At 43.5% G+C, this 18,469-nt stretch overlaps 1 protein-coding gene across 1 annotated transcript in view; it reads right to left on the bottom strand.

Annotated features, from left to right (window-relative positions):
• Window positions 1-6,181: 6,181 nt before the first annotated feature.
• Window positions 6,182-18,469, bottom strand: part of LOC143526016 (phosphatidylinositol transfer protein alpha isoform-like) — a 31,033-nt gene continuing 18,745 nt past the window's right edge. Inside the window, exons 3-11 of the mRNA XM_077020570.1 lie at window positions 14,268-14,413; window positions 14,085-14,176; window positions 13,676-13,683; window positions 13,132-13,206; window positions 12,954-13,037; window positions 11,514-11,591; window positions 11,221-11,331; window positions 10,749-10,871; window positions 6,182-10,368 (exon numbers count right to left, since the gene is read on the bottom strand). Of these exons, the coding sequence (XP_076876685.1) occupies window positions 10,321-10,368; window positions 10,749-10,871; window positions 11,221-11,331; window positions 11,514-11,591; window positions 12,954-13,037; window positions 13,132-13,206; window positions 13,676-13,683; window positions 14,085-14,176; window positions 14,268-14,413 (765 nt within the window). The 3' untranslated portion in view covers window positions 6,182-10,320. The remainder of the gene's footprint in view (window positions 10,369-10,748; window positions 10,872-11,220; window positions 11,332-11,513; window positions 11,592-12,953; window positions 13,038-13,131; window positions 13,207-13,675; window positions 13,684-14,084; window positions 14,177-14,267; window positions 14,414-18,469) is intronic.

Raw genomic sequence — 18,469 nt, forward strand, 5'->3', positions numbered from 1 at the left:
AACAGCAACATTAATCCCGTTTCTCTGATGTAGAACTGTTTGATAACACAAACAGCTCCCATGATGAATCGGATGAAGATTTTTACACTCCAATTGAAAGCTCTTAATGCATAGCTTTCTTATGCTTCTCTTGTTTTGGCCAAGTTGTTACACCAGTCCCAAAACTCCCTCTGTGATGTTACCCTAACCCCAAAACCAGTCCCAAAACTCTCTCCGACATTACATGAATTCTCAACTCAACTCAGCTTTATTTATATAGCACTTTATAAACAGCCAATGCCGTGCCAAAGTGCTGTACATAGCAATACAAACAATTAAAAGAACATAGCACAAGGTATGTAACCACCTGTGAATATAGCATGTTAAGAAATAATTCAGTATAAAAACTAGACAAACATAAAAACCTTTTTAAAACTATTTAAACCAGATTAAAAGACGCATGCTGACGTAAAAGCCAAGGAATAAAAATGCGTTTTAAGACTATTTTTAAAAATTGACAGTGATGAGGCCTGTCTAATATGGATCGGTAGGTCGTTCCATAATTTAGGTGCTGCAGGTGAGAACGCTCGATCCCCTCTGAGCTTACGTTTTGCCCTCACCACCTTTAGGAGCAAATGATCAGCTGATCTGAGCGACCGAGTGGGAGCGTATGGATGGAGCAGCTCACAGAGGTACGGTGGGGCGAGTCCATTTAAAGATTGAAAAACAAATAAAAGAATCTTAAAATTAATTCTAAAATGCATGGGCAGCCAGTGGAGGGAGGCCAGGATAGGAGTGATGTGCTCCCTCTTGCGTGCTCCAGTCAACAATCTGGCAGCAGCGTTCTGTACCAGCTGAAGCCGCTTGAGGGAGGACTGGCCAACTCCAAAATAAAGTGCATTACAGTAATCCAGCCGCAATGTAATAAAGGCATGGATCACTGTTTCAAAGTGCTCCCGTGCAAGGATAGACATCACCTTTGCCAGCTGCCTCAGGTGGAAGAAGCTGGCCTTCACTACTGCCGCAATTTGCAGATCCAATTTAAAATCACTGCCCATTTTAAAACCCAAATTACAAACTGTTGACTTTTAATTCCAATAACACAAGTCCCCAGTAACATATGCAATCATCTGAATACCATCAATAATTAATTCAATTGTGTCTATTCAATCTGTGTTGGAAGGTGAGGGGTTAAGTGGAAGCCTGTGAGTCTGTGTCTCCCTCTATCAGGACTGTGATGCCCGCTGTTCATTTACAGAGGGCCTGGCAGTTATAATTCAGCGCAATACCAGTTTCAAATGACAGCAAAATTGACCAATCATATCTTCCCTGTTAGTCGGCAGGCTTAATTAATCAATCAATCAATCAATCAATCAATCAAATTTTATTTATATAGCGCTTTTTACAACAGTTGTTGTCACAAAACAGGTTTACAAGTGCCGAGTCAAATCAAATCAAATCAAAGTTTATTTGTATAGCGCTTTTGTCACAAAGCGCTTTACAGGATTTACAAGATTAACAATACTATGGGTCCAGAACCCTAATGAGCAAGCCAAAGGCGACAGTGCAGAGGAAAAACTCCCTATGATGGTGGGGATGTGACGATGGGGTCGTGGTGAAGGATGAGACACGGAATCCTCCGCTTGACTGACGGTCACTTTTATTTTTACACTGAGATTGCGCAATAGCACATGAGGAACACTCAACATACACACTGAAACGTGTAGACTCTAGACAACGACGAGCACAGGACACTGCGTGAGCGCACATTAAATAGACAAACCACATTAGCCCCACGTGATTACGAGACGAGTCATAGGTGAGACAGATTATCACACGACATAGCCATAACCACGGATATCCACAGACGCAGACGATGCACGTGGACTACGTAAACACACGCCCAAAAGGGAGGGGCCGGGGTCCTCAACGTGACAGACGCCCCCTCCAAGGGCACTACCCGTCCCGAGGTGCCAACAGGACCGAGTGCCCCGAACCCACGACGATGGGCGGATCCGACACGCTCAGTCCTGTGTCTGGGAGGTGACTGCCCTTGGCGAAGCGTCCGTCACGAATCGCCTAGCACGCCCTCCCTGGGAATACAGGGGAGAAAACGTTAGACAGATAGAACGGGACGTTTACAAACATACACACAGGAGCCCTACTACGCGCCAGGAGTAGGGCGATAAGGGGAGAGAGATCAGGAGCTGCAGGTGCTGCAGCGAACGGTCCTCCTCCAGCCTTTGCTGCAAAGCCTCCGCCCGGTGCAGCGCGGCTGGCGGAAGCGCCGGGTGCAGAGCGGCTGGCGGACGCGCCCGGTGCAGCGCGGCTGGCGGACGCGCCCGGTGCAGCGCGGCTGGCGGACTCTCCCCCCAGCTGGCCGTATGGTACGCCCACCTCGCTCCGCGACCTTCCTCTGGAGTCGACCATGGGCGCTTCCACCTCCATCTCGGTCACCTCGCTGCCCTGGCTCCAGCTCATGGGCTGCTCCGGGCTGCCACCCCGGGAGCAGTCCATCCTCTCTCCTCTGGAGCGATTGGAGGACGGGGTCCACCTCCATTTAACCATCTCGACTGACAGTTCCGAGGGGGGAGGGCTCTCCTCTTCCTCCTCGGTATACGAGCCCTCGGACGGAGGGTAATCCCCGTACTCCTCCTACCCCTCGTCGTCATCGGGGTATTCTTCCCCGCCCTTCCCTACGGTGGTAGAGGGACCTACGGGCGGAGGGAGGTAGTCCTCTTCCTCCGACTCCTCCTCCTCTTCTTCACCGTAGTCGACGGTGGTATCGTTGCTCACTGACGGAGGGTAGTCCTCCCCTTCTCCACCATAGTCAATGGTGGAGGCGTCGCATATAGACGGGGGGTAGTCCTCTACCTCGTCCTCCTGCTCCTCCTCCTCAGAGTCCTCCGACCCGAACTCGCTTTCTGGGGTGGCACCTATAACACAGTAGCCCACCCTCAGCGGCGAGAGGGCGAGGGAAGGAGACGGGTGTCTGGCTAGCCAGCCCTTCACTGCCTCCTGGCGGAACACCACTGCCCACTCGGGGCTGGAGGTCTCCCGAGCCATCCTCAGCAGGTCGGCACACTGCGGGTCTCGGAAGGAAGGTTGTTCCAAAGCTGGGGGGCCTTACAAGAAAAGGCTCTTTCCCCTGCTGTTACCTTATTAATTTGTGGAACTAATAAAAGACCAGCACCTTGTGATCTTAGTGGACGTGGGGGTTCATTGTAGGAAATAAGTTCCTGGAGGTATTCAGGAGCAAGCCCATGCAGTGCTTTATGAGTTAATAATAGAATTTTTAAATCAATACGGAATTTAACTGGGAGCCAATGCAGGGCTGATAGGACTGGTCTAATATGCTGAAATTTTCTAGTTCTGGTCAGAACTCTAGCTGCGGCAATTTGAACTATTTGAAGTTTATTTAGATTCCTATTTGAACTTCCTGACAGTAGTGAGTTACAGTAGTCTAATCTAGAGCTAACAAAGGCGTGTACCAATTTTTCTGCATCATCCTGTGACAATGCATTTCTTAAATTGGCAATGTTGCGGAGATGTAGAAAAGCTATCCTAGTAGTATTATCTATGTATTTATCAAATGATAGGATCGGAGTCGAGTATGACGCCTAGTTTTTTGGCTACTGTGCCAGGTGTAATGGGGTAGTCTACGAGATTAAGAGTTAGATCTGGAATTTTCTGTCTTGAGGCCTTAGGGCCCAGGAGGAGAACTTCTGTTTTATCCTCATTAAATTGGAGGAAGTTTAGAGACATCCAGCATTTAATATCTCTTACACAGACCTCAATTTTTCCTAAACTGAGTTTGTCTTAACTGTATGATAATTTCTGCCCGTTGTGGCGACGCTAGCTGTCGTTAGCGTACCACCGCTAGCTAGTTTCGATTCAGTCCTTTGATGCCCTCATGCGCGTTGTTTACATATTCCTGGGAGCAGGCCCAGGTATAATGGTCACGGTTCGCTACTGGGTTTAAGTGATATCCAAAGTTCAATCTGGCCGCTGGGGGAAGATGCTACGTGACTTCTGGGTTGTCACTGACCCAGTAGCAAATTTCAAACCGCCCTGGGTCTAGGAAAGCTAAATCTTAGCTAGTTTTCTTGCCTCCCATTCCCCTCTCACGTCATTCAAGTTATTTAACAAACATTCATTGCCTTGATCCTGATCCAAACTTGAATGCTAGCTAGCTTTAATCCTCAATTCTGTACTTTAATGTAAATTTATTAAAGTGGCGGGTCGCCACTTTGGTGGTCGCCTCCGTCCACAGCTGCTGCTGCTGTTGTTTTGTTACGTCGTGTGCGTCCCTCAGGTGGGCAGAGCTCATGATCCGTCTCACCTGAGGGTCGTTTGTTTGCTTATATATGTCTTGTCTTTGTACCAGTTGACCGTTGGTCATTATATCCTTAATTTGTATCTATTGCACGGGTTTTTGGTTTGCACACTTTCAATTAAACCATCCTCGTGATCGTGTGATCGCGTGGCGTGATCGCTTCCTTTTTAGTTGCTCACCCTGCCCGTCACAGTATGACTGTGTATTTGTTTATGTCTGTGTGTGAAAGCATGATTCTGAATGAGATTGAAGATCAATTTAATGTAATTAACTTAGCATCATTAATGACCAAGGCAGACAGAGATACACGGTCAGTTTCCAGTGTTGCTTTAGAGGTTTTCTGGTTTTCTTGCGCATTACCCAGCACAGCATTGAGTACAACACAATGTGCTGGCAGATTACAGGGTTCACCTGTGTTGCGTGATAACTGTCCTCTGGAACTTCACATGCCCCTAAATGTTATCATGCTTTGTACTGTAAAATAAAACCTACTATTCCTTGGTTCCTGCTGCGACCCTTAGGGTCCTGAAGCTTATTCATTTTGTGTAAATGTAACAAATCGTTTCAAATTAAAAGCTGCTCATCTGCTGTTGAATGAATGAATGTTTCAATTTATATAGCGCCTTATCTAGATACCCAAGGCGCTTTACAATTGTTAACACAGCTATGTTACAGACAACCAATCACACACCGGCGAGAAGCAGCAGCCAATTGCGCACAGTGTACTCTCTACCGGGGTGCAGGAAGGGGAGAGAGGACAGACCCTAGTGGCAGAGCACCATCCACCACTGGGCACACAAGCACACACTCAGACAACAACTTGTTTTTATTGAACACTGACAAACACTCATGGAGAGACACAGACACACTCACAGAATTTGTCTGTGACTGCCAATTTACCTAACCTCCATGTTTTTGGACTGTGGGAGGAAACCAGAGATCCCGGAGGAAACCCACGCAGACACGGGGAGAACATGAAAACTCCACTCAGATAGGGACTTGAACCCAAGACCCCAGTGCTGAGAGGCAAACGTGCTAACCACCATGCTGCCCAAATGCTGTTGAATTCAGTGATAGACTAATACGGTTCAAAACTTCAGCAAGCACCCTTTCTTCTTCTCTTCTCTCTGTACTGCCTGATACTGCTTCCACTCTTCCTTCATCTGCACCTGTGTTTCCCTGGGCAGATCTGTGACTGGATGTTTGTGATCTATCCCTGTCTCTTTTCTCTTTCTCTAAAGTACAGAAGATGACTGAAACTGTTAGTGTAATGTCGTCTTCCATTTTGACTTCAAACCTCTCAATAAAACTACCCTTTTATCCCATCACTGATTACTTTCTTAAGAAACACTAGCATGTGTATGTGAGGGTGTATGTAGTGTATCTTTGCCTTATTTTAGCCAGGTAATTTGCCCTTGCAGCAGGATCCACATTAACACGAGCTCTGTGGAGAGCCAGTTTTTCTTTACTTGTAAGAGGAATCTATTAGAAGAGGAGAGTTTGTTGTTTGCACAGGTTTACGCAGGTTTCCACCTACATAATTCTTGTTTATGTGTACTATTCTATAGAAATGTGAAATTAAAAACAGATTTCATTTAGAGATTGTATCATTCTTTTTAGACTACATTTCAAGGTGCATATTATGGTATATTATAATTTTTATAATAACACTTTAATTAATTTTATTATTACTAACAATAATAAAAACTACAAAAGTAGAAATATTGTTCATAAATTGATCAAATTTGTCTAATAAAGGAAATGGTGCAATGGTGTAACCCGGTTACTCCACAGGCTTTAGAAGCTTGAAATAAATTGAAAGTACTAAACCATAAGCTCTGAGGTTTAAAAAATTGAAGACCATCCAAACTTTAACAAGTTTATTTTTTTCACATCTCCAATGTAGTTTTATTGGAAGATAAAATGACAAAAGGCACAAATTCACAGTAAAAGAAACAAAAACAAATGACAAGGAAGAAAATGAAAATGTTTAAAAACATACCAGTTCTAGTTCTGCACTACTCGATTCATAAACCTGGCAACAAAAATGTGGGATCTAATACCAATCTAATACCAATCTAATACCTCTGAGAAAGCCTCTTTGTGCCATGACCTGCTTGATGTTTTGTAGTTCACCCATGACTCTGCTCATCTACCACCTATTACCCAAACTCACCATTTTTTTGTATTTATTTATTTTTTATAAATGCTTCAGAAAGGAGCCGCCTGTTCCCACTGATCTGGGTACAGCTTGTCCTGCATGAACCTTTCCTTTAATTACAAAAAGAAAAAGTGGCAAAGCTGATCTCAGACCAGTAAAAATGGCAACTCCTCCCACAGCCTTTAAAACCCTTTGCAGTGTTGCTCATAGTGAGAGCTGCTATTTAAGGAGAAAGAGACCAGTACAGTTCAGAGACAACATACCGCAGACACAACAACAACTGAACAAAATATACTTAAGATGCTATCCTGCCAAAGAGGTGGTGTCAGGATCATGTGTACTGGCCTGCTGTGTTGGGGAGGAGAGTCAGTATTGATGATGTCTATTCATAATTTTTTCAAACCATGGATGTTTCTTACAGAACAGCCTGATATATTCTCTTCTCACTATACATTGTGGCATCAGTACGGCCCAACTGCACCACTATTACTAATATTACTAGTAGTATTGTATTGTCTCATTGTGTTTACTCCTATTCTGGTGGGTATTGGTAGAATCTGAGCAGCCTACAGCTGCATTAGCAGTTTATTCCCTGGAAAGCAACAGCCACCTACCACAGTGCCAGAGAATGTAGCTCATTCTGGACTCCAGGGGACACATGGTAGACATGGGCTGACAGTTTGGCAGGATAGTCTGACCCTATATATATATATATATATATATATATATATATATATATATATATATATATATATATATATATATATATATATATATATATATATATATGTGTGTTTGTTTTTTTGTGTGTATTCATCTACATATATTTATATCTATGTACAATTCAACAAATACATCCATACATCTGGATCCCAGTGCCGATGCAGTATTGCTGCTGATAGGTTTGCAAAGCAGGAAATGGTGAAGTTCAGCTGTTCCACACGTCCATATCAGTGGTGCACAGCGCTCAGGTAAACATCCATAATGCATACGCCAACACTGGAACACTGGTAACATCACTCCAGTCACACACACACACATCATGGTATACACAGGAAAGCCAGATCCTCCCACTCCATATAGTCCTTTTTCCCTGAAAGTGGTCTGCACAGACTCACTGGAAGCAGGACGGTAGTCGGTGCAAATATGGACTAGTGTTCACAAATTTCTGAGAACTGCATGGTTCACTAACACAGATAAGCTTCAGTATTTAGAGAAAGAGATGAGAAGGGATCAGAGACGGCATTATTGCTACGATCAGGGTAGGGTAAAAGTTCCCTTTGTTCATTAGGGGAAGAGGTTTTCACTTAGGACATTTCTGAGTAAGCCCGGATACAGGACCAAGGCAGACAAAACCATAGCTACTTGACCACTAATGATAACTGTCCTCTGTGAGGTTCATTATGGGGGACAAATCCACTACTGAGAGATCCATTATGGGGGACAAACCCACTACTGAGAGATCCGTTATGGGGGACAAACACACTAATGAGAGATCCATCATGGGGGACAAACCCACTACTGAGAGATCCATTAGGGGGGAACAAGCCCACTACTGAGAGATCCATTATGGGGGACAAACCCACTACTGAGAGATCCATCATGGGGGACAAACCCACTACTGAGAGATCCGTTATGGGGGACAAACCCACTACTGAGAGATCCATTATGGGGGACAAACCCACTAATGAGATTCATTATGGGGGACAAACCCACTACTGAGAGATCCATCATGGGGACAAGCCCACTACTGAGAGATCCATTATGGGGGACAAACCCACTAATGAGATTCATTATGGGGGACAAACCCACTACTGAGAGATCCATCATGGGGACAAGCCCACTACTTAGAGATCCATCATGGGGACAAGCCCACTACTGAGAGATCCATCATGGGGACAAACCCACTACTGATAGATCCATTAGGGGGGAACAAGCCCACTACTAAGAGATCCATTATGGGGGACAAGCCCACTACTGAGAGATCCATTATGGGGGACAAGCCCACTACTGAGAGATCCATATTTGGAGACAAGCCCACTACTGAGAGATCCATCATGGGGGACAAGCCCTCTACTGAGAGATCCATTATGGGGGACAAACCCACTACTGAGAGATCCATTAGGGGGGTCAAGCCCACCACTGAGTGATCCACATTGGGGGGCAGGCCCGCTACTGAAAGATCCATCATGGGGGACAAGCCCACTACTGAGAGATCTATCTTGGGTAGCAGAAGAAAAAGAGAATGGGGCAAAAAAGAAAATAAAAACATCAGTTTATTCTGTGCTCTATTAAACTGTTTAGCTTACTCTATTGATTTGCAAAAGCCTCCTGTATACGACATCTCACTCAAATGGTCAGAGAGAGACACACAGATACACAGACATATTTCACTAATTTCACAAGCTGAGAGAGAGCGCAGAAGGACCAGGACCTCCTGTGGAAAGACTGGGGCCCTCTCCTAAAAAGCACAGAAATGTCTTCAAGCCTCCTGAGAGGCCCTGAGCTCACCAGAGAATGAACGGGCAAAAACATGAAGAACATTTCATCATGAAAAGTGAGAAGTGTGTGGACAAACCCAGCAGTCCTGCTGCATACAGATGACAAAAGAAGAAATGTGAACAATCAAACAAAAACCACTGTATCCAGACCAACACTTGCTCTACTGACATGTTGGAGGACATGATGTTGACCCTGTATGGAGTTCTGTAGCTAAGGAAGGCACAGACCAGTAATTGTAGTTTTTCTGTTCAGTTTCTTGACTGCTTACCTCCAACTTATAATACACTCTGGGCCCCTGATTAATCCTCTGACTCTAACTGACAGCTGACAGTGCAGTTAAGGTCCATGTTTCAAATGAGCTCTTTCCATAATGTGGAAATGTTTAAATTAAAAAAGCCCCAATAATAGCATCAATAATCACAACAATTTCAAAACATAACACTCAATAGTCAGCTTGGTCTGCAAAGCAGACATTTAAGCAACGACCATAAACATTACCATTGAAAAATCTGTTTACATGGATTTCCCAACAACTCAACCTCCAGTATGTACGGAATATTACAGAAACATCTTTTGACCTTTTGACAATGCTTTTCTGCTGTAAGTATTTTAGTCCTTGACATAGGTCCACATGGTTGCTGCAGGTGCCCCTGTGTTTTAGTTGATGGGGTGAGGGTTAGGGTTCACCTTAATCCTAGTTGATGGGGTGAGGGAACGTTCACTGGACCATTTCTTGTTTATTTGCTTGTGTAACTCGTGCTTTGCTGCTAGTCTAACCAGAGAAGGAAGACATTGAGAATGAGCTGTAGAAGACACCCGAGGAGGGTGAAGGTGGTGGAAGAGGGTGTGAGAGCATGGAGGTGGTGGGGGAGGGTGGAAGTGAGTGGAAGTGTGTGGAGGAGGAGGATGGAGGCGAGTGGAGGAGCGTGCAGGAGGGTGGAGGTAGTGGAGGAGGGTGTAAGAGGGTGGAGGAGAGTGTGGGTTTAAGGGACGTTTTTCCTTTTTGTTTGACGAGTGATGTCGCTGGTGTCAAGAAATACAGAGCTGAGGGGGAATGAGAGAAAAAGAGCAGAGAAGGAAAGAGAGAAGAAAGAGATCGTAAAACACGGACGATTGTCCTTAAAAAGTTGAGGAGGTAAAGACAAAGGAAGAAAGATTTTAAAAGTCTTTCATAATTATATAATATGAGGCCTGTAATTATGTAGATACAAGCCATTTATGATGTATAGTTCAGGGATCTTTTTTTTCTAACGAGTCTAATGAGTTTCACACTTGGGCAATGCGGCCGGCACCATTACACACCAACACAAGCAGCAGCACACTACATCTCTACAGAAGACCTTCATTCATCCAGAGCCACCATCCCTTTTACAGGATCCTTCACTCGCATCTGATGGAGAGACAGAGAGAGAGAAAGAGAAGTCACCCAGTGTGCCACGTCATCATCCAGTGGCACGGTGAGTGTTGAGCCTGGCAGCTGCTTAGCTTCACTCTTTGTTCTTAATCTCTTGGTTTGAGCGTTCTGCATTATCAATTCCACTCAATTATTCAGCAGCACTCACTGCAGGTTTGTGTGTAGGAAGGTGGTGTGGCTGAATAAACATAGACAATATACAATATAAACAATATCATACTTCATAGTAAGCAGCCACCTCGCTCATGCCATGTGGCACAAAGAAACAAAACAACTCTAATCAATAATCAATAAACAATGATTAAAAGCAATCAGAAGGCAGAGGTGAAGTCTAGGGTGTGCTGCATCTCCCCCACCTCATCCAGCTCCCTCCTCGTTTCCTCCTCCATCCTGCGGATGTCGTCCATGGTTAGTTCAATCCAGTTATCAATCCAGCAGAACAGCTGTCGGTGGAAATTAGTGAACAAGCGCTTCTCTTGCTGTTGATTAGAGAACAGATAGACAGGTAGATAGACAGGTAGATAGATAGATAGATAGACAGACAGACAGACAGATAGACAGACAGACAGACAGACAGACAGATAGATAGATAGATAGATAGATAGATAGATAGATAGATAGATAGATAGATAGATAGATAGATAGATAGATAGATAATCTATTTATTATTTTTTGGAAATGCATTCATGGGAAGGGCTGTGCAATTGATGTTATTTCTTAAGCAGCTTCACTCGGGGTCCACTAGAGGGCGACAGGTATCCTTCTTGTATTTTTTTTTAAATAAAATCACATTTACTCAAAAAGAATAATTAAAACATAGGTGCCCACCTTCTGAATGAAGTTTTCAACTTTGTTTTGCAGTCCCCACCATTTAAACTTGACTGTAACTAGTTTGTAAGCACACATATGAGGACAGTCTTTCTTTTTGGGCAGTTCTTTCTGCAAAGATACACACACACAAACACATACATGTGCACACACACACACGCACACACACACACACACACACACACACACACACACACACACACACACACACACACACACACACACACACCATGTTTAAAGCAGGCTTTAGATGTCATAATATCAGTATGTAAACTTGACTGAATGCTGTTTACCTTCCAGTCAGGCCCTAAGGGCCCTCGGCCAGTCTTGACAGATTTGAACTTGGCAGGGTCTTCATCTGGTTTATAGTCCTGCAGGGGGCAGCGCACATTATCTCACAAAGTCAGGTTTAACTGAATCACTGCAAAATGAATAAAGGCTCTAACCCCTAACCCTAATCCTAACTCTAACCGTAACCCTACCCTAACCCTACCCTAACACCTAACACTAACACCTAACCCTAGCCCACCCTAACCCTACCCTAACACCAAAAAGGGCTCAACCCTGAACTCTAAACCCTAAAACCTACCCTAATTCATGAGTGCTTCAGCCACAGCTGCTGCTCAAATTCTGCTGCCCTTTTCCCCTTGGGAACACGCTGTAAACTGAACAGCATTCTGCTCACTTTGTGCTGACACACCAGGTGTGACTTGCTAGGCAATTCTCAGACCTAATCTATGTTAGTTTTATCTGACATAAAGATATTATTACACATCTTTATCTGTCATAAAGACACTACTACACCTCTTTATCTGTCATAAAGACACTACTACACCTCTTCATCTGATATAAAGCCATTAATGCACCTCTTTATCTGACATAAAGCCACTACTACACCTCCTTATCTGACATAAAGCCACTACTACACCTCTTTATCTGACATAAAGCCACTACTACACCTCTTTATCTGTCATAAAGACACTACTAGACCTCTTTATCTGACATAAAGACACTACTACACCTCTTTATCTGACATAAAGCCACTACTACACCTCTTTATCTGTCATAAAGACACTACTACACCTCTTTATCTGTCATAAAGCCACTACTACACCTCTTTATCTGACATAAAGCCACTACTACACCTCTTTATCTGACATAAAGCCACTACTACACCTCTTTATCTGTCATAAAGACACTACTAGACCTCTTTATCTGACATAAAGCCACTACTACACCTCTTTATCTGACATAAAGCCACTACTACACCTCTTTATCTGACATAAAGCCACTACTACACCTCTTTATCTGTCATAAAGCCACTACTACACCTCTTTATCTGTCATAAAGCCACTACTACACCTCTTTATCTGTCATAAAGCCACTACTAGACCTCTTTATCTGACATAAAGCCACTACTACACCTCTTTATCTGTCATAAAGCCACTACTAGACCTCTTTATCTGACATAAAGCCACTACTAGACCTCTTTATCTGACATAAAGCCACTACTACACCTCTTTATCTGACATAAAAAACACTACTACACCTCTTTATCTGTCATAAAGACACTACTAGACCTCTTTATCTGACATAAAGCCACTACTAGACCTCTTTATCTGACATAAAGCCATGAATACACCTCTTTATCTGACATTTATTCTGCAAGTTTAAGGTCATGTCCCTCCAGGGAATCACAGTACCAGGGGGAATGGGTGGAGCATTTCTCTTACCTTTGGTTCCACCTGACTTTTTTCAGCAATGTCAATATACACCACATCAACCTTCTTCCAGGTGTCAGAGTCCAGACCGTGCACCTGCACACAGGAAGTGAAACAAACACTCACTTCCTCTGAGAGATGGTAACTACACCACACCTCTCAGCTGAACAGCGGGATGGATACCACTCACATTGTCCTGGTAGCCCATGTCAGGTTTGTGCCATGTCTCTATCTTGATGAGGAAATTCTCTTTCATGTACTCATTCTAAAGAATAATAGCATGAAAAATAAGGACTGATTAGCACATTTTAAATAAATCTCACTAGTGAGTGACCTGTATACTATGCTGAATTTAAAGTGACCTATGTACTATGCTAAATCCAAAGTGAACTCTATACTATGCTACATCTAAAGTGACCTGTGTACTATGCTCAATCTAAAGTGACCTGTGTACTATGCTCAATCTAAAGTGACCTGTGTACTATACTATGCTCAATCTAAAGTGACCTGTGTACTATGCTAAATATTACTATGCTAAAGTTTTTGTTTGTATTTGTTGGAGGTACTTGCTGTCCTTACTTTCTATGTCTGTGTGTGTGTGTGTGTGTGTGCACATTTTCACAAATGAATAATGTGCATACATGTGTTTTATACATAGTTGCCATGACTACTGAGTGTGTGTATGCTTGTGTATTTGTGTGTGTGAAGTGCAGTGCAGTAGGGTGTGAACTAACCGTAATGACTGTGGATGAGAGGAATGCCATGAAAGGAAGAGAAGACAAATCAGACCTTTTATATTCCACAGACTACAAACATAAAAGAGTGTAATCCAGATGGGATTATGGGGGGTTATTGGATTAAAAAAGGTCCAACAATCTCCAGAAATTTGGGGAGTATGAGCACGTGTGCATCTGTGTGTGTTTTCACATGTGGGTTTATATGGTTGACTGTATGTGTGTGTGTTTTCATATGTGGGTTTACGTGTATACGTGGATATGCCATCAGAGTAATCTCAGTTCTCTGGGCTGTAACTCCACTCCTACCTTACTCAATTAGTCAATTATTTACAAACAGTCAGAGCGAATAAGAAGATTGTGTGTGTGTGTGTGTGTGTGTGTGTGTGTGTGTGTGTGTTTGTCTAACTTGTACGGCAGTATGGGTAGGCATTCCAGGCTTTCTCATGGATGTTGAGAGCTGACGCTGGTGCCAGCATTCGCACAAAGGGTGGAACTTTACTGAAAGACATCAACAAGGGGACACAGTCATTTAAAAACTACCCAGCATGAAAGAGTGTGTGTGTGTGTGTGTGTGTGTGTAATAACGTACCTCTGCAGGTGATAGATTTTGTGTGTGTACTGGCCTTTCTCCCCCTCCTTCTCATATGGTTCATTCTTCAGGACCTCGACTCCCTCTCCGCCTCCCGTCTCATTCTTACTGGCTTCTGCTACTGAGTACAGTTGACCCACCTGATACTGTAAAACACACACACACACACACAAAGATACATTTTCAGAATGTTTTTTTAAACAAATGAACATGAACAAATGGAATGTCTATACATACACAAAAAATGAAAATACACAAACAAAAACAGTTTTATTAAAACTGACGATCATACTGCATGTACAGCATGTTTGTGATACACAGGTGTCATTCACATGTTTCTGATACACAGGTGTCATTCACATGTTTCTGATACACAGGTGTCATTCTACAGGTTTCTGATACATAGATATCATTCTACAGGTTTTTAGTATTTTAAGGCCATTCATGTTTAAAACCATTCATGTAACTTCAAACTAAAAGCATGTATTATAATGATATGGAGATTCACAATATGTCATTTGTGTGATCTTAACAAATTGTGGCATGCCTTAGACCTAGTCTTAGATAAACTTTATTGTCATTCAGTATACAAGTGTACACAGAACAAAATTACTTTGCAATAACTACACATGGGATTTAAATATAGAATGTAAAAATATACATCAAATATATAGCAGCCAAAATACTATAATGCGCAAAATAAGTTCAATTCTGTTATATATGCATATATTAAAAAGAAATTAATGTGTAGAAAAATGCATAGGAAGGCATGGTCACTGGTGTAAGAACTTTGGTGTTGGTTTGAGCAGCATATTATCATTAAGAGTTCAGCAGTCTGATGACCTGGAGAAAAACCTGGTGGTCCTGCACCAAATGCTACAGAACCTGGTGGTCCTGCACCAAATGCTACAGAACCTGGTGGTCCTGCATCAAATGCAACAGAACCTGGTGGTCCTGCACCGAATACTACAGAACCTGGTGGTTCTGCACCAAATGCTACGAAACCCCTTTCCAGAGCCCAGCATGAAGAAGAGTTCATGGTGAGAGGGGTCATGATGGTGTGTCTGGCGCAGGAAATGCAGCGCATTGCGAGGTCCTGAATGCTGTCTTCACCACTCTTCTCACATACGTTCAGTCAGAGACACTTCCACCCAACACAGAGATGCAGCTGGTCAGGACACTCTCTATATGGCTTCTGTAGAAGGTAGTGAGGATGAGCTGGTCATAACACTCTCTATGGGGCTTCTGTAGAAGGTAGTGAGGATGAGCTGGTCAGAACACTCTATATGGGGCTTCTGTAGAAGGTAGTGAGGATGAGCTGGTCAGAACACTCTCTAAGGGGCTTCTGTAGAAGGTAGTGAGGATGAGCTGGTCAGAACACTCTCTAAGGGGCTTCTGTAGAAGGTAGTGAGGATGAGCTGGTCAGAACACTCTAAGGGGCTTCTGTAGAAGGTAGTGAGGATGAGCTGGTCAGGACACTCTAAGGGGATTCTGTAGAAGGTAGTGAGGATGAGCTGGTCAGAACACTCTAAGGGGCTTCTGTAGAAGGTAGTGAGGATGAGCAGGTCAGAACACTCTAAGGGGATTCTGTAGAAGGTAGTGAGGATGAGCTGGTCAGAACACTCTAAGGGGATTCTGTAGAAGGTAGTGAGGATGAGCTGGTCAGAACACTCTAAGGGGCTTCTGTAGAAGGTAGTGAGGATGAGCAGGTCAGAACACTCTAAGGGGATTCTGTAGAAGGTAGTGAGGATGAGCTGGTCAGGACAATCTCTAAGGGGCTTCTGTAGAAGGTAGTGAAGATGACCTGAAGCTGGGCTCTCCTCATTCTATGCAGGAAGTGCACACTGTTGTGCCCTCATGACCAGTGACATGGAATTCACAGAACAGAAGATATTGTCTGTTATATGCACCCCCAAGAACTTAATGCTACTGACCACCTCCACAGCCATACCTGAAGAGCAGGTGGCTCATGACACAGCCTTGGGGGGGGGGAGCCAGTGCTGATTTTGAGGACACTGAAGGTATTCTGTCTCACCTGCAGTGTTCGCGATCTTCATACGGCAGTGTCATCATCACATGCAGGAGGGGCTGTTCTGTAGTTTGCAATAGATCAAATACCCTGCCACATATACTTGGTGTTAGCTGGGTCATAGTAAAAGTCCTGGAGTCTTTGGGAAAATGTTAACTTGAATTAACAATATAACTTAAATTCTTATATTGTGGTGATTGCCACTGGTTAGAGAGAGAGAGTGGGGAGGCCATGATGAGGACTCTGTGCACCTCCTCAGTCCTCTGCATATGCTAGTAATTAATATTGTTTAAAAGTGCTGATGATTCGTGTGTATTTGATGATTTGTGTGTTTAGTCTGTTCCATTAGTTTATTAGCAACGTCCTTGGCATTTCCTTAACTTCCACACTGATGCAACAATTTTGTGATAAAATACTGTACCTAATTTCATCCAGCCACAAACATTTATACAGGAAACCCTAACCTTCATTTTTAGTAGTTTTCTGTGTAGTTTTTTATGTCAATTTTTGCATTACTTTTTAATCTAGATGTAGATATTAAAAATTCACCTTGCTGATTGCAATACAAACTCTCACACAATCCCATGACTGTACGTCCCCATAATCCTAATCAAGGTTTGAACTTCAGGCTACGATGCCTTGGGTATACATACAAAAAAGGGTATGTGGCCAGATCCTTCAGGCAAACTTCAAATGATTAGAAGTTTAGTCAATTCCATCCCACAGAAATGTTTCTATCCCATATCACATGAAATGCGCAGAAATAGCCAATTTTATAATACTGAAATACAGAGTTTTGCACATTTAAATGAAGAGGATGAATTTCTAGGATGTGGCTGCTACACCATTTTGTATCAACACCAGCAGAGCATGTAAAAAACAAAGGAAACATCCCTAGCTTCCACGATTCCTTGGTTACTCATGATTTGTTTGGTTTTTTTTCGGTTCCTTCATGTGCATAATCCCATAATCCCCCCTCCACCAAACTAAACAACCCCACACCATAATCCTCCATCCAACAAACTAAACAACCCCACACCATAATCCCCCCTCCACCAAACTAAACAACCCCACACCATAATCCTCCATCCACCAAACTAAACAACCCCACACCATAATCCTCCATCCAACAAACTAAACAACCCCACACCATAATCCCCCCTCCACCAAACTAAACAACCCCACACCATAATCCTCCATCCAACAAACTAAACAACCCCACACCATAATCCCCCCTCCACCAAACTAAACAACCCCACACCATAATCCTCCATCCAACAAACTAAACAACCCCACACCATAATCCCCCCTCCACCAAACTAAACACCCCTACACCATAATCCTCCATCCACCAAACTAAACAACCCCACACCATAATCCCCCCTCCACCAAACTAAACAACCCCACACCATAATCCTCCATCCACCAAACTAAACAACCCCACACCATAATCCTCCATCCACCAAACTAAACAACCCCACACCATAATCCCCCCTCCACCAAACTAAACAACCCCACACCATAATCCTCCATCCACCAAACTAAACAACCCCACACCATAATCCTCCATCCAACAAACTAAACAACCCCACACCATAATCCCCCCTCCACCAAACTAAACAACCCCACACCATAATCCTCCATCCAACAAACTAAACAACCCCACACCATAATCCCCCCTCCACCAAACTAAACAACCCCACACCATAATCCTCCATCCAACAAACTAAACAACCCCACACCATAATCCCCCCTCCACCAAACTAAACACCCCTACACCATAATCCTCCATCCACCAAACTAAACAACCCCACACCATAATCCCCCCTCCACCAAACTAAACAACCCCACACCATAATCCTCCATCCACCAAACTAAACAACCCCACACCATAATCCTCCATCCACCAAACTAAACAACCCCACACCATAATCCCCCCTCCACCAAACTAAACAACCCCACACCATAATCCTCCATCCACCAAACTAAACAACCCCACACCATAATCCTCCATCCAACAAACTAAACAACCCCACACCATAATCCCCCCTCCACCAAACTAAACAACCCCACACCATAATCCTCCATCCAACAAACTAAACAACCCCACACCATAATCCCCCCTCCACCAAACTAAACACCCCTACACCATAATCCTCCATCCACCAAACTA

This window comes from Brachyhypopomus gauderio, chromosome 10, assembly GCF_052324685.1.
Source record: "Brachyhypopomus gauderio isolate BG-103 chromosome 10, BGAUD_0.2, whole genome shotgun sequence".
In the NCBI taxonomy this organism is placed as follows: domain Eukaryota; kingdom Metazoa; phylum Chordata; class Actinopteri; order Gymnotiformes; family Hypopomidae; genus Brachyhypopomus; species Brachyhypopomus gauderio.